The sequence below is a fragment of the Chroicocephalus ridibundus genome, chromosome 3 (genome assembly GCF_963924245.1).
Source record: "Chroicocephalus ridibundus chromosome 3, bChrRid1.1, whole genome shotgun sequence".
Classification (NCBI taxonomy): Eukaryota; Metazoa; Chordata; class Aves; order Charadriiformes; family Laridae; genus Chroicocephalus; species Chroicocephalus ridibundus.
Genome location: NC_086286.1, coordinates 19,920,504 through 19,937,898, shown reverse-complemented (window position 1 = coordinate 19,937,898; position 17,395 = coordinate 19,920,504). Strand labels below are relative to the sequence as shown.

General features: G+C 44.3%; 1 protein-coding gene across 5 annotated transcripts in view; it reads right to left on the bottom strand.

The window, feature by feature from the left end:
- Window positions 1-17,395, bottom strand: part of ATL2 (atlastin GTPase 2) — a 41,392-nt gene that overhangs the window by 23,764 nt on the left and 233 nt on the right. Inside the window, exons 1-3 of one of the 5 annotated variants that reach the window (XM_063328297.1) lie at window positions 14,699-14,787; window positions 11,118-11,338; window positions 10,083-10,174 (exon numbers count right to left, since the gene is read on the bottom strand). The exons of 2 other annotated variants lie outside the window; for them this stretch is intronic. In XM_063328297.1, the coding sequence (XP_063184367.1) occupies window positions 10,083-10,134 (52 nt within the window). In that variant the 5' untranslated portion in view covers window positions 10,135-10,174; window positions 11,118-11,338; window positions 14,699-14,787. Of the gene's footprint in view, window positions 1-10,082; window positions 10,228-11,117; window positions 11,339-14,698; window positions 14,850-17,395 lie in introns of those variants that run through there. 2 more of the 5 variants (XM_063328296.1, XM_063328293.1) reach the window with 2 other exon arrangements.

Genomic DNA, 17,395 nt, shown 5'->3' with positions numbered 1-17,395 from the left:
ATTGCACCAGCAGCCTGACAACTGGAAGGAGTAACTTTAAGAAAAAAAGCTGTCAACAGGATACTAAACTATACAAACTACATTGATAGAATATTGGTCACCACTTCAGAAGGAAAAAAAAACCTCTCGCTTAAAGCTTAAAGCTTTTGTATTCCCAGAAATTAAACAAGCCCTCTTTTTTTGAAAAAGCTTACAAAACAGCTTTTGTCCCATACAGATAGCATCCTTTGTACGCCAGAAAATAGCCCAGGTGAGGTATGAAGATTTTGACAGTCAGAAAGAAAGCCTTCAGTGTCACAGCCTGGAAACATAAAGGGAATAATTCTATTGACAAATACGTTAAGATTAGACAGGTCCAAGACGAGTTGTCCCTGTTTTAGCAAACAGATATCCACACAATGTATCAAAGCCTCTGCTTCTACCTATTCCCCAGACAACAAGTTTAACTTGATTACTTAAAACAGCCTCATATTCTTTTATTTAAACACATACTTCACTTCAGCTGCAGTCAGGTATCAGTTTTGTAAACTAAGGCAGACTGTAACGTAGTCTGAAGCAACATCCACAACTTCTCTTCATTCACCTGGAGCCTGACATTAACCATCCTTTCCTACCTGGAAGTCATCAAAACTTTAACAGACCTCAAAGCACGAGCTGTAGCAACACCCTTCCACCAGCACAGAGCATAGCCACCTGGCCTCTTCAAGCCAAGAAGCTTTCCGAACAAACATGTACAGTGGTCTTTTATCACTAGTTGTTTCTAAACAAGCAGATTCTCCCTATCACAAGTAGATAGTACTATCAAGAGCTTACACACAATATGCCTGTTAAAAGCTTGTACGATTAACAACAATATTAATGCTATTAATTCTGCACCCCCGGAGCTCACTTAGCTCAGAGGGGACAGGAAAGAAGATTCATCTTAGGCCATATTCAATTCCTATTAGATTTCACTTACCAGCAGAAATTGCAAAGTCAAGTCCAGAGTATCAAGTTGGCTCTTTTGTTTGTTTTGGGTCGAGTTGGTTTTTTGGGGTTGGGTTTTTTTGACTAGCCAGTCTAATGTATCTGAAAGCTGCCAACCCACCTACAGAAAAGATCACCATTGACATGAATCAAGCACTTCAGAGGGTGGAGAACTATAGTGTTGACAGCTGTGAATGAAACTTGATCCATCCAGAAGAGCTGGTTTGATAACTTCACGCTTGAGTTAGAGCACACCCTTCCCTTCAAGAGATTCTGAACTAGTTAGCAATTAGCAGGACAGACATTGAGTAAGTTAAGCATGTTAACTGTAGAACAAGTGTTACTGCTCGTCCCAGCAGCATAATCAGCGTATGCTAACTTGTCACATGCTCCTAGGCAGATGTCGCCACCTTTTTGGTCCTCTATACTACCTTCTGGCTGCTTACCCTGTTACTCTGGGTAGCCACCATCTTGGGCAGCACTGGAGTACTTTGGAAGCCTTTCTAAAAGGCTTCAGCATCCTGGGAAGGATCACATTCCGCTTCCAAAAACTACTTTCAGAGAAGTCTCTCAAAACAATGGTCAGGACAAGAAGTCACACTTCACAGTCCAGTTTTCTGCAAAAGCTGCAGAAGCATTGTTGTAAGTTCTGTAAGTAGTTCATAAAATAAGCATGCTGATATCACTGTCTAGTCAGGCCAGGAGTTAATGAAATTCAGAACTCCTTACTACCCCCTCCCTTTCCTCACCTGCACCAGCATGGTCATAGTGCACTACCTGAAACTCAGAATTTAAGTGTATTTGTCTTAAAGCCCAGTCTAAGGACCACAAACTGCTCTAGGTTATTGCAATAGTCCCAGCAAATCAAGTATAGGAATGGATGAGGACTAACTTTAGAAGGTGGCATTCACAGAATGACCATCCCTACACTGAAGCATTTCCAGCAAACTGGACAGTAATTTGGACTTGCAAAGCTCATGGCAGCCTCCCTATGTCTCCATGACAACACATTCTTTACTGCTACAGAGACAGCCAAAGCACCAGACTTCTGTTGTTTTGTTTGTTTTTTTTATTGTTAGTTTTTTTACAGTGTCTCTTAACACTTTCAGAAGTCCAGTTCCATCCCAGTAATGGGGGTAAAGACCCAGCACATCCACGCTCAGGGAGTGGTTGTTTCAGAGGAATGGCTGGTGGCTCCTTGCACTGCATGCAGGACAGCCAGGTAACGCTGCCTCCTGCCAGAGTACTAAAGACAGGCTGGTAGATTCATCCAACTCACTCACGGGGTTGGTCTTAATGCTCTTGGAAATCCCCAAGTCCACAAAAGACCAGACCTCAAGCTTATAGTACGTACAGAAAAGCTCTCATTTGTCAAAGCATATGGCACTAGAGCTTGCAGCACATTGCTGCAGGCCCAGAAAGCCATAGCTATATTTTTATTTTTTCAGGATGTTCATCTGACCTTTGAAGCTTCTGTGCTACTGACCTAACACACTCCAGACTACAGTCATATCTACCACTGTGGCTGGAGCTGATGCAAAAAGATCATCGACTGGACTTGTCCCTGAAATCTGCCACCCATCCAGGCCTATTACTGAGGCTAATCACTCCCTAACTCCATTTTGGCTTCTTCCAACCCGATTCATTCAATTAGAGCACGTGAGCTAATGCACAGTTCTGACTGTGCATAATCACTTCCTAACCCAGGTCAAACAGGCTAGGAGATACAAGAGAAGTTATACTGTACAGCAAGGCACAGAAGCAGACGGACTTGAATGGAAGCAAATAGAGCCAAGAGAAGATACTACCACCCAGTTTCCCGACAAGCTCTTCACTCCATTCAGCAACAACTACAGCAGGACTACTAATGACACTCATCAGCTAAGTATCCAGAACAAGCACCGTTTGTTAAAACGCTAAGCCAGATTTTGAGAACAGTAGCTTCTTGTGTATGTACAGACATTATTTCAACTGAACAAACTCAACTAAATAACCCATTTCTTAAAGTATGAGGTAAAGCGAAAAGCTAATTCCTGCTTCCCCCAAGTACACAGCTAGCAGCTGATGACCTATTTGTCCTGCCGTGTAAGAACATGGGAGTGAGAACAGCCAGCTCAACCTGCGTGCTATGAAAATAAGAGACAGCCTGCTTCAAATGCAAGTTCCTGCACATTAATTGAAATAAAGTACCAACATAGTTACCTTTAAATTTAAACCCAACTACAGCTTGAGCTCATTAAACACATCATTCACATTCTTTCATGACTAAAAAAAAAGCTCACGTTAATTGCTAAACTCAGCTGGTTTTAGATACAGTATACGTTTTTGATTAACAAGCACTGAATGACAACTAGTAATTGCTTCTCTGGACAGTGGGTTGGACACAGACAACTGCACAGATACAGCACAACATTAAAATAAAATGAAATGCCATTTGCTTTTTAGTGACTTAAGACTTGGATCATGAACAAAGACTAGAGAAGTCACTTTCATTAGCATACCGTTGTAAAATCTCTGTAACATAGGAGTGTCCTTCCATTTGCTATATCCCAAAGAGTTAAAAAGACTTCACTCCATATATCTTCAAGATGGTAGTCTTAATATCTTGTTTGTACAGAAACCTGAACTTTGCTAGAAGCCCAACTTTAAATCAAAGCTTCCAGTACCCCCAATACTTCAGCTCTCAGCATCCCTGAACTTTTTCCTTATGCTCCACAGACACCACACAATTCCGTCCATACAAAAGCTATCCTAAGTCTCACCCTCATAGTTCAATACAGATGCACAATAGGTTCCTACACACATCTGAATGGCAAAGCAAGCTGAAGTGGGCTACACTAGCCTCAAACCATCTGGCTTGAAATCTTGTTCTACCTCCACGATCTGAGGGAGTTCACAGCTTGAATCAAAAGCTTAAAATACGTTATCATGAGGAAACTGCTGCACATTTAAATGTAATGCATTCTCTCAAAGCTTCACCTAGGAAATTTTCCTTAAAGAGAAAGGAGACGAACTGTTTAAATGTTTCTTGTTTTGGTGTAGTGAACTGAGGAAAGTGTAGGCATGTGAGAACTGAGTTACAGAGCATAGAAAAAAAAATAGGTTAACCTTCAAACCTTATTTGGACAAGGTAAAAAATCTGGCACATCTACTGGGGGGGAAAAAAAAAAAAATCACTAAAGTCACAAAATTGTCCTCCCCTTTCTCTAGGAGTACTACTCCATACAATAAACTCATCAAGACCCACATGAAAGCTATGGGGCTGTCACAGACATTAATGCATCACTGCTTTCCTATTGCTGACTAGCAAATACTGCCAAGTAGCTCATTTTAAGGCCAGAAATAATTAAACGTTTTGAATATTTCAGCTATAAATAGGACTGATGAGCTAAGTTCCAAAGACTTGTTTGGATATCCAATAAGACTGACAGAGGAGTAGGGGAGGGGGGAAGATGCATTTAACTCTCTCTGTTCCTTCAGGGCAATGGGACATTAAGGGACAGATCTAGAACTGTTACATAAACTGTGAGCAGAAGCGAGAAGTACCTGAAGCTACAATTCTGCCAGGGAAAGGGAAAAAGAAGATATTCTGATGACCTAGATACCTATGAAGCATCATAACTAATCAAACAACAGGCCTGTCTACTACTCTTAAGTGCTTTACACTGCTTCTCTGTTGAATGGTCTGCATGCGTGCAGGAGCACACAGCTCTCCCATGGCTATGCATTTTGCATTCTCCATTTAAGGGGACAGAAAAGCTAGAGGGAGACTTCATTATAATGAAGAGGTGCAGCAAAAAAGTCAACCCTCAAATTCAGCCATTTTCAGCAAATGCACACAAGAGAATACCAATAAGCAGAGACTAAGACAGAAGCAGCACAAACCCTAACACAGCCTAGTAAGTAGCAAAAAAAATACATGTTTTTATATATATATAAAAATATAAAAGGATTGCTTTTCTGAAAGCACATCATGAACTTACTAAGAAAGATGTTTCTCCATAGCTACAAGGAAAAACTTGGAGGGTAGGGATAGTGACAAAGCATGCTTCTCATCCTCCTTCCACTCTGCCTAAAAATCACAGCTATTATTAGCACACTCACTGAAGGACCTAACAGGATCTCTACCCACAGTAAGGTTTACCAGTACTTTTCCAGCCCCCTCAAAGAATGCTGCTTTAGAATACTAAGAGTAAGGCAGATGAAAGCACTAAAAGGCCTCTTCCTCGCCTTTTCTCCCCTTTCTTACCAATCCTCCAGGTTCTTGAGGAAAGGAGTGAGAATACACCAGATCTGACAATGCCCTAGTTCACCATGGACTCTGGAAGTGGCAAGCGAAAGCTCTGCGTGAACACTGCAGGCTAACCGGATCCTTGCAGGCCACAGATTTAAACTAGGTAGACTTCTGCTTGTATTTCAGAGTGATTTTATTTAAGGTTGTTGCTCACCCAAGAAGACTCAGTCAATATTTCTAACTGGTTTAGGCCATAACTACATTTTATGTACCTTGTATGTATTTCTCATGTCAGCAGCTGACAATTTAAACAGTGATCAGCTAACCCACACGAATATTTTGAGCGAGAAGGACAGAGAGAAAAGAATAAGGTGAGAGATGTCAATTGCAATTACCCCATGCCTGATCTTCAGATTAGCAGCCAGGATAGGTTTAGTCAGCCAGCTGCATCTGCACCATGGCCATAGAGGAGCTCAGCAGCAAGCAAAGCAAGTGCTCCCTTTCGCTGTACAGGGAGGTATGCCAAAGGGCCAGTTTTCATACTCATTTCCAGGATAAACAAGCTGTCAAGTCAGGAACAGAGCAAGCCAAAGAGGCTTTAATTTTTCCTTTTTGATCAAACCATGCTTCTAACAACCTGAAGCTTCTAGGCAATAGTGATCTTTTAGCCCAACCTCCAGTTCACACTCAGCTTCCCACCTCTCTTTCAGTCCCTGCAGCTAAGAGAGCCTCCCATCCAGCTTTTCCAGCACTGAACTCTGTAATTCGGTTTTAATAAAAAGTTCTACATTTAATTTCAAAGAATAAAGAGCAACGCAGGGAGAGACCGGGTTTACCTTAAGAACCTGCCTTCTCTAGATCACATAGCTAGCAAAACTGATAGAGTAACTACCTTCGGACACCTTCATGGAGTATTTCAAATCCTCCTCCCTCTCCACTGTTCTTAACCTGGCAGCATCACTAACACACCCACCAGATGAAAGGGAAGTGTGACAGGGGGGAAAACACAACAACATGTGCCAACACAATTAACGCCCAGATCAACAATGTGAACCGAAACAAGAAAAAAAGCCCCATGCAAGTCACATTTAGGGAGAACTGAAACAAAAAAAAAAAAAACACCAAACCAACCAAATCACATTTTGCATGTGTTTACTTTATCTCCGCTGGAGGAAGAGACCTTTCTCACACAGCTACGACAAAAGTAGTTTTCATCACAATCCCTGCTGCTAAGCACATAGAGAAAGAGGCCTGGGCTGCCATATCGCTTTCCTGCAATTAACCCGTAATAATTGATACTGCACCTAACCATGTCCGTATACTTCAGAGCCCCGCACCTATTCTCCACAACTCCCGAGTCTCTGCCAGGCCTTATTGCTGTTCCTGCACAAAAGTCCCTTGCTAAGGCAACAGCTCAATGCACATTTATTCTGCCAACAGGACAGTGCCAGTAACTGCCTCCTCAAGCCTGTTTCAGTAGCACAGCTGAGTCTTAACCACCCACTCACACAAGGGCTCTCCCACTCTTTCCCATTTCCAGCACCACGCAGTACCACACTGCCTTTCCTGCTAATTTTGCTACATATCTGACGCTGCTGAGAGTCAAGTCAGCTAAACAAACCAAACCAGCAGAAAAAGCAATCCAATACGAACAGTCTTCTACAAACTGCATCATGTCAATAAGAATCCAACAAGCATTAGACCTGAAGACAAGCAAAAAGCAGAATTATGGAGCTACAGAGCTTTATCTGCAGGGCATAGGGTTGGTTCAGCTGTACTGTTGAACGGTACAGGACTGCTGCCCTCTGTGTTGGCACCACTGGCCTTGGTCCAGGCACCAACTTATCTTGAACAAACACAAGGTGATGTGCAGTGCACTCTACAGCCTCCGAAACAGCTGCACCAGCACAATTGAGGGGGAGGCACAAGCTGCTTGACTGGGCACTGCTGCCAGAAGAAAAGATCAGCTTTGTGACTACAACCTAGTTAAGCTGGAAAACCTCTCCAGACTCTCAGAACTCACAAGTACAGCTAAGAAGCATGTTCATGTGGAGACTGACTTAGTGATATGTGATAACACTGCAAAGATGGGTAGACAACTGGGCTGTAACTGGATCGGACTGTGTGTTGCCAAGGATTTGTCTCGATCTGAAAGAGTTCAGGTTTAGGCTGGGCTAGCCAACACATTTGTTAACCTTCACTTAACGACAAGGTTTCCTTCCTTTGCAAATGGAGGTTAACACTAATTTCAGCTTTGTCAATAAGAAAGGCTAGGATGCATAACTGGTGGGAAGACCTTGAGCTTGGCGTAATCCTTCCTGCACTAGAGGAGCATTCCCTTGGACATTCCTACTGAATATACTGTACCTGCTAAAAGCTATCTCTACTAAAGAGTAGATTAGAATTCTGATCTCAAAAATCAGTTGTCACAAGGATGCTGTAAACACTTCACTTTAGTAGCTCAGTTCCACGCAACAAGCACCTTTGTATCAGTTCAAAGGGCTCAAGACTTACCTAAGCTTTTTTTACCATGATTCACAGCACTTGTTACCACAGAAACCTCAGCCACCCATAGCAAAACAAGAGTCTTAACAACAGAACCATTTTTGGTTTTTAAACAGGATTTTCCTGGGACAGCAAATGCCATTGTTACGTGTACGCTAGTGGCTGCTGGCCAGTCAAGCCTAGTGGGGAAAAAGAGGAGAATAATCCCAGAGGCAAGGCAAGCCACACCATCCTCCTGAAAGGAACAAACACAGAAGGGGAGTTGGTTACTACTTCTCTTTAAGTCAAGTTCTTGGACTAGTCTGAATACATCTAGTCAATCTAACTGCTGTTCTACAGGACAGCATACCATATCTTATGTTGAGACTACAAGTGATTTAATATCCATCTTTCACTTTGGTGGAGAAGGAACAGGGAAATACAACTGACAACTGTATGTTTAACACCCCCCTCCAACCAACATTTTAGTTTTTGTAGGTCATATTTATTGTCCTCATTCTGTGGATCCATGAAAACTTTCCTTACAGTGTATAGAGCACAAACACTGGGGAGAGAAGTCTAGGTTTAGAAGATGAACCCAAACAGAGATAGATAGCAGTGTAGCGCTCTTCAAAGCTCATAAAAGCTTAATCTAATCAGTTTTAATGCACTACAGAAATAAGTCAACAACAGTTTAGACTACAGAACAGCTCAGTTTGATATTTGATTAATGAAACAGTGATATGCCTGCAACTCAGAGTACTTGGACTGAGACTCTAAGAATAACACTCAGTCCACCACAAGCCAACTTACAACCTCTTTAAAAGCACCAGATTGCATTTGAAGGTTCTTCTCAAACAAGTAGAATTCCTAGTAGCATCTGAAGGTTCCACAAGTATTTAATCGCATCTGCTATCTAAATGCTCATAGTGGACAGTGTGTTCAGTTTTCCACTGAAAAGAATTAAGCTTAATAGTAGAAGTTGCATTTCTTAATGCTCCTACCACCATTATTTTATTTTGAAAGATTTTTTTTTTGCCTTTTAAATCTCAGAGCATAACATGTGGTAAGTTTTCAGTAGCTATTTATTTCTATAGTACTATAAGCACTAGAAAATACCCCAGTTCTGTGCCCCAGCCCCCAAAAGCATTACTTATTGCACTTTTCCAAACAATTTATGTACTAAGAAGTCTGACATACTAGCATTTTGAAAGATCTCCTTTTAAGTATTCTGTACTGCATTCCCTCCCTCATTCCCATGACAAGCTTAAGACTTTGTTGCTTGGAAGATAATTGCCTTGAGGGAAGCTTTAAGGCCATGTTTAGAATCGCACTGCTGTCATTAACAAAAAAAAAAAAAAAAAAGAGGTCCTTAGTATTAGTTCAGAATTACAATGTATTTAAGAAATTATTTCTCTTAAAAGCGGGATGATTTGTTTTAATTAAGTGATTTGGTTTTATCAAGACCCTTAATCTAATTTTCAACAGCAGTCATTTTCATTACTATTCTATGTCTAAGCAAAACATTCAAGGAAGCTAAACTTCTACCTCCACGCCTAGCAGTTCAGGTGCTCCAAGTGACTGTTCCTCCCATGAAATCAGTATTGTGATTACTTCCACATTAGGCAGAGGATTGACAGATGGTACCTTTCATTTACCAATTGTTTAAGGTTCCCTGAGTAGATTCCACTACACAGACCAAGACAAATGAACAGCCACAAGACCCTTTCTTACATTTACCTGAGGAGCTAAAAATGCAGAAAGGGTTGAGGAGGGGAGAGGAATAAGACACAGCATGCAAGTTTGCAGGCATCACAGGATTGGGTTTACAGAGACAGTTAAAATAACTGCACTTATTCTTCCACTCAGCAGTACCACCCTGTTTGAGAAGATAAGAGGTGAGAACAACTTTTCCAAGTACACACAACAAACAAGAAGTAGTCCTAACACGTCAGTACAAGCAGTTGAGACATGTTCTCCAACAGGTTTCTATAATTTTTAATCCAAGGAAAAAAAAGAAAGCCTTGTTGTCCTAGAATCATTACACAACACATTGTTCAAAAGACACTTCAAATACTTCACTGAGACCAATGAGAACTTGTAAATTCAACGTGCCAATCTCTAAGGTGATAGTGGAAAAAAAAGGTATTACAATTTGACACTAATTACAGACTGGAACCTGATTCTGATCTCACATGAGCAACAACTGCATAAGAGCAAATTAAGTTCTACTCTCAAATACCAATTTACTGGAAATTACATTCTACACTTCATGTCTGTAATCTGTGTAACATTTTATTAGTTCAAATCTTCAATGCCGCTGCCTTCCAGGTTTTGGCTGCTATTCCAGTCTTTTAACAGAAACTTGCCAAGACTTGCAGTAGCACACAAACCCCACCTGGCCATGCAGAAATCACTGGTATGTAGGGCTTGAAAATGCAATCAGTCATTTGCTCATTGTCTGCACTGAAAATAAAGCCGGAAATACATCTAGAAGAAGAAAAAAATATTAGATGAGACCTCTCCCCTCCTAGCAAATGCATATCAAAATATCCCTCATACCATACGCAAGCCGTAAATAGAGGCCCAGTAACCGAGCTGTAAGCCGAGTCCTTTCCCAAAAGGTACTTTGTGTATCTTACAGCTTTGACAGTTCTCTTATCTATTCCTCCAGGGGACAGAACAGCAGGGTGATTCTTTTAAAAGCAGCTGGTCTTTCATAAATAATTTCCGCAGAGGCCCAAATGGACTTCTCTTTCACATTATATTTTATTTCTTACTAGCCCTGCTCATGATTTTTATCAAGTTGGCATCAAATAGGAATTCCAAAACCCAGCTTACCAGCTTTCACTCAAGTAACTTTTATCAGACTGTCCTGGATGCTATATGGCCTAGGAATGCCATCTTTGGTGTCAAACATTCTGCTTTAAGTTTTTCCAACCTTAAAGAGGAGCCAGCTACTAACTACTACTAATTATAAAGTTAGCGCTGTTATTTTTTCTGTTTAGTTAATGGGAAAGAGAGGAGATCCTTATTTAGCTTTACAGATCATACTGAGCACAAAGATCTACTATTCTCACGCTAGAATAAGATACAAACTAGTCTTGTTAGCTCAAGGAGCAACATCCCCCTGGAGCAGATGGAATTCTCAGTGACAGACTCCAGGCAAACTAACTAGATTGCTTTAGGATATGTAAGCACATGAACAACTTGCCACTGACGTAATTCATTATGTGAATTTACCATCTATGGCACTATAATGGCGCATGTCCTCTCTCTCACAAATGCAAAGGGGGAGGGAAAGCTCCTTGCTTTGCTGCAGAGTGAGAACTCAGTTAAACACCAACAGGTTGTACTTGCCTAGTATTAATTTATACCCTAGACCATCTCCCAGTAACTTGTTTGTACAGCTGCAGAATACAATGGGTGTTACCTTCAGGTCTTAGAAGATAAATTCAGTCAAATAAAAATTAGCAATGGGGAAGGAAAGACAGATCTTCAAATTCCTCAGATTCCATCCCAGATCTCTTAAGCGGACAGAGGATCGTCTTCCAAATTTAAATGCCTTCTGAGTTTCTCCAACTTTTATATTGAAAGTGTTTCAAAAAGCGTGCTCAGCAAGCACATAAAATCTTGCTTTCCTGGAAGTGAACACTACACAAAATATATTGATTTATTTCAGAAAAAAAAACCCAGAAGTTAAAGGTCAGACAAGTTAGCTACCAATGCCCTCAGAACATTAGCCCCTATTACGCATTAATTTGCTGATAGAAATTACTTGATTATAAACCTTGTCCTAATAGACCTCACTCATTTCATATCAGTCATTTCTCTGCAGCTACTTGAAACAGCAGACACCAATCTGAGTGATGTTTTCACACCTATTTCAAACTTGCTCATCCATTTGTTCTGGTATTACGGATACAAATCGCAACCCTACAAATGTATTCACGTAAATCAATTCCCTACACAGCACTATGACCTCAAAATCAGCTATGGGATGAGACAGTGTTCTTCATGTCAAGAACAACCTTCCAAAAACAAGGAAAGCTACTTCCATCTTTCCTCCAGGACATCTCAAGAAGTTCATGTTGCTGAAAATGTTTTGAGAGAGACACAGTCAGAGTAAAGTCTTAAGAACCAATGTATATAACTACTTCTGAAAACTTCCAGTTAATTACAAATACAGGCCTGCCTACATAGAAGCTTAGAAAATATTTTTGTGCCTGGTTCACCTTAGATAGTTGAGATTAAAGACAAAACCTTAAAATACTAATACACTAAGTTTGAGAAGTTAATGCAGGATTTAACAAAAAGTTGGAAAACTGCACTCAAACGAGCAGTTTGCACATCATATTGTAGGCACACCATGCAGCAACAGTAAAAACAAGGAAATCATTAAGTCTGATTTTAAAGTTTAAAACTTCCCATGCAAAGACTGCCCTGCCAGGGTATCAAAAATTATCCCCAGGACGGGACCTTTTCATGACTGCAGTGCAATAACAAAAGCAACTTCAAACTTCACCTTACATAGAAAAGTTAGATTTAAGTGAAACTTGGCAGTTTTCCTTATGAATGTTCTTGGAACAGTTAGAAACTTTTACAGATTGTGCTAATATGTACAACAGCATACTAACAACAGGCACAAAGTTAAAACTACTTTTATATCATAGTGTTGAAGCGAAACCTGCGATCCAGCTTGTGCTAGAGACTAACACTGTGGTTCACTACCAAAACAAGAACACAGAATTTAATTTACTTGCATTTCCGTCCACTTATTACATCTGTTTTTGCAGTTGGGCAAAGCTCAAAGTCAGAGAAGATGCGATACTGCTATCAGGAGATAAGTTATTACATTGGAGGAAAACCGCCATCCCTCCTCCCCTCCAACAGACTCACTCTTATCCAGTCTAGGCAGCTTGAGGTAGCGTCCCTATTCTTATTAGGACAAGGAGAGAAAACGACCCCTCATCTATTCCAGTATCTTTCTCCAGTCAGTGGTACTTTATTAGTACAGGCAGTAAGCAAACATTAGTCACTGATATTTAACCAAAACACATGGACTGCAGTTGGCACAAGGTACCCGAGAAGTATCAGCACTCCAGCCAGACCTGGCTCAGGCATTCCTGTCCATCCAACACAAACAAGAGCTGCTTGGCCTCCTAAACCAGGAGAGACCGTCGTATATAAAGGAATGCTTTCATGACAGTTCAAGTAAAACCGTTCTGTGCTAGAACTATTTCAGAAATGTCTTTAAGTTGCAGGCAGGTGAACATGAAAAAGAAAGAATACAGCCTTCCTTGACCCTACTCCCCCCTTTTAAAAGAAGTGTAGTTGAAACACCGCAGAGCTATTGCTATTATTTGAGGAGGAACTGTAACATCATTAGTGACTTTAGGGTAAGCTGGAACATAACAGCTGTTAAGCAGCACTTAGTAATGGTACAGGAGGAGTTATAGGCCTCTCCAGTTACGTTTCTCTTCTCGTAACTATTCCAATTTACCACTCTGCTTTACTTCATTGTACGGAAAGCTCTTCTGCAGGCAGGCACAGATCACCCATAGCTGTACGTGCAGACCCTATCAATATAAGTTGTTCCAAACTCAAGATATGCAAGCAACTTAACAGTGACATGTGCATATTACTACCACTAATGATGACACAGCTACCTCAAAGGCCATTTATTACAGGTGTGCTGGCGCTTTTATGACCCTGAGAAAGTTATGCAATAATCTAATGCTTTGAGGTTATTAAACTCCACAGTGGTGAAAAACACAGATAATCACTAAAGACATTTCATCAGTGCTGGGCATGGGGAGGAAGAGAAACCAATACCCAAGCAGTATCTTAACCTCAATCTCTAGACTGACTCTTAAATTATTGAAACGGCAACGCTGACAAACACAATCAAACCCTTCCACATGCTCAGAAGCATTGCCTTGTCCTCCCTACAAAAAAAAAAACAAAACCCAAAACCAGTCAGTAGTAGCCACTCTGCACACCTGCCAGCCTGTAGTGCTGTTAGATTTCCCAGCCCCTAGTTGGCTTGCAAATGAAGCAATTGAAACCATTAGCGGCACATGGCATCTGCTCGGATTTTGTTTAACCGTGCCCCAGTCCAATCGTTCTGCTTCCAAATTAAGTGAGAGTTATACAACAAAGACGTTAAAATAGTTCGGTGCTAAAATCCTCACGCAACTCAGTGTTCAAACCCACACAGCCCTCACAACTCCCGGCTCCCCCCTCACACGGGGCACGGCAGAGAGGGGGTTACAACTTCTCAGCTTTTAAGCTATTCTTGAGAAATAAACATATTTAAAAAAAAAAAAAAACAAACCCATACTGCGCAGACTCCGGCACAGCCGAGGCTAAACACCGAACCAGAGACATGTCCCACCGCCAGCAGAGGATCCATCACAGGAGCAGCGCTGCCGGCGGAGCACCGGGGCCGCGCGGGCGACGGGCCCACACGGCTCAGCCCCCTCCTTCCCCGAGCTCTCCCACCAACACCGGTGCCGCTCCCTTCGCGGGCGGACGCGGCTCCGAGGAACCTGGCGCCCTCCGGCCCGCCTGACCCCAGCAGCGTGCCCGCCCAGCGGCCCGGGGGGGGCCCACCGCCGGCACCGGTCCGCGCCGCGGCCCGCACCCCCCGCTCCTCAGGCGGCGTCCACACGGGCGGCGGTGAATAAGGTCACCGGCCCCCGGCCCGCGCTCACAGCCGCCCCCGCTCCGGTACGGGCCGCCGGCCGCGCCGCGGGAGGCCCCAGCCGCACAGGGAGAACGGGGTGACCCCGCCGGGGAGCGGGGCCGCTGCGTCGGCTCCCCCGCCGCCCACCGAGGGCGTGCGTCGGGGCAGGCGGCCGCCCCCGCCATTTTGAGGAGGGGGGAGACACCGGGGCCTCCCCCGCCGCCGCCGCCCGCCGACCCGTCCGACCGCCCAGCACCGCGCCTCCCGCCAGGGCCCCGCCGCCACCCGTCCGTCCGTCCGTCCCGGAGCCGGGGGGTCCACGTTACCTGCCGGGTCTGGCCGCCGGCGGGCCGGACCCGCGCGCCGCGCCGCGTCCCTCTCCGCCATCTTGTCCGGGTTTAAAATTAACTCGCCGTGACGTCAGAGCTCCGCCGCCAGACCTTTTATCACCCGCCGGCGGCGGCGGCGCGCGCGCGGGGCGCGGGCGAGGCGGGGCCTCGCGCCCCACGGCTGCCCGCCCGGGGAGGGGAGGGGCGGCGCGGCGCGTGCGCAGGGGGCGGCCGCCCCCCACCCACCCCGGGGGTGGCGCGTGCGCGGTGGGTCCCCGCCCGGCGGCGCCGAAGATGGCGGCCGCCGCCTGTGCTGAGCTGGGCGCAGGGATGGGGTGGCCCCCTCACGGCCCAGCAGCCCGGGGCCTTGGGTGAGGAGAGGGGCCCGGAGAGCAGCGGGGCGTCTGGGGCAAAGGGGCGGAGGAGGCTCGGCTGGTGAGGGGGCCTCAAGGCCGCACGCAGCGCCTCAGGGCCCGCTGCTCCCAGCACAGCTCGCCGCTGGTCCCTTAAGGCTACCCGGTGGCGCCCACCTTTCCCTGCGCTGCGCGTCGCTTCCCTTTTCCACCTCTCTTGGGCTACGGGGACGGCCAGGAAAGTGGCCCAAGCCCTCTGCGCTTCAGGCAGGAGCACTGACTCCTCTCTTGAGTTCTTGCATGCTGTGGCACTGCTGCTGCTTTTGGGCTGGAGACACACAAAAGGACAGCGCTGAATCAGAACAAGCCACACAAGTTCCTAAGGGACCAAACTTTTCTGGGTTTTCTTAATAGTCTTGTTGCTCTAAAACCAAATCGACCTTAGTGCATCCTTTGGAAAGGCCGGCTGTTAAAGCCACTGTTAAAAGCCGCTGCCTTTACCGCACAAAGGTTTTAGTCTGTGAGGTTTCCTATTGCTAAAGGTCATGTAAACCTTCACAATCAAATTGGTCGGTGTGACCTTGTCACTTGGTAGGACAACACATTTTGTCTGATAAATCAGCATGTGAGGTGGACAACAGCTTTGCAAAACCCACCTCACCGTGGTAACGCTCTCAGTTTTCTCAAAGTCTTGAGCTATGCTAACTTATTTGGTCCTGGAGACACAACTTTTGAGTGACAGCAATCTAAAAAAACAAGCAGAGTTTGGTTCTGCCTAAACAGAGGACCAGGGAAAGCTCAGGGGAGAGCTTCAAAGCAAAAACCAATGGGTTCTCGCGGCACCTGGAAGTGCTTTCCAAACCTTTTCCAAACCCTGCTTTTGGTGCTTTACTACTGAGGTAGCACATAAGGGTCTTCCTAACATTGGGGTCCATTACATTTGGTGCTGTGCTTACAGTGGCAGTCCTTGCCTCAGAGTTTGGTGTCTGAAGCATGTTTACAAAGACATTAAAATGTCTAAAAGATGCTGTAATCACAGCGAGAACTGCAGAAGGGTACAACGAGCAAAACGATAATCATATATTTCAACTCTAGTTATGCCACTTGTGAAAATATGCAATGCTGTAAAACTGTCAAGGACTTCATTATTCTAGATTTACATCAGCATAAATGGCAGTGCACTTCTGCACTTTGTACAGAAGTGTTGATATGAATACTAGAAAAAACGTTGACATTGGCCTTTTGCAGTTTGATACCTTCTAATTTGGGGAAAATGAGTGTGCCGTTGCCTGTCCTTCTAACCCCATCCAAAGTCAAGAGGAGAACCTTTCCTGACCTCAGAAAGACGGCAGAGCGCACTCTACATGCAGAGGTATTTCAGAGATACACAGGAAATCAGGCAAAGGGAAATACTTTGAAGTAAAACACATGGAAAGGTAGAAACACTGTTAACGGAGGGACTTAAGCTTCAGCAGCTCAGTATGAAAACTAAAAAACTGGGGAAAACCTCCACAATACTAAAGAAGTTTCCCACTTCTGCTGCTAGTAAACACCCTTGTTTCTGATGAAGGCTGGAATAGTTTATGCAAAGAAGGGTCTGAAATAGTGCATATACAGACAGATAGATTTCTGCTCCATGCAACAGGATTTGCTGCTGCTGTAATGTGAGAACAGAAGTCAAGAACTCGGAGGTCAGAAAGCTCAACCTTCATTCTGCCCTTTTACGTTTGCGGGAAAGGAGGAGACGTTTTCTGAGCTGAGGATTTTGCTATCAACATGTCACCTGCTGGCTGCAAAGGTCCCCATCTCCACCACGCTCCCAGCTGCGTGCCACTTTCCTCTGAGCCAGGCTATGCAAGGAGTTAGCACTGAAACTGCTTAAGCTAGCTGCGGATTTGGCCTGAAAGGAGCTTGGGAGCAACGGCACAAACTGCTGGCAGGCTGTGGTGGGAAGGGACTGCCGGAGCAGGAAGACATGTCTGATCTGCAAGACATGTCTAGTCCCCTCGGCTAGCAGAGTTTTGCACTACAGACAGCATCTTCTCCTAGATTTGGCCATCGTGGTTTAAAAAAACTGCTGTCCTAAGCTTGTGCCAAACATACTTTGGGCCAGTCAACACAACTAGTGCCATCAGCCCCAAGGCAGGGGCTGCTCAGCCACTCTGGTGGCAGAGCTCTCCCCACCCACAGCTGGAAGGGAAACAGATCCATCACAATGTCTCCTGGCCTTCAGACATGGCATGGCAGGGGACAGGACAATTCCTGACCCATGCAGGCAGAGCCACCCACTGGACACTAGAAAAAGCCATATCGGAGTCAGGTTCTTTATGCCTTTCTGTAT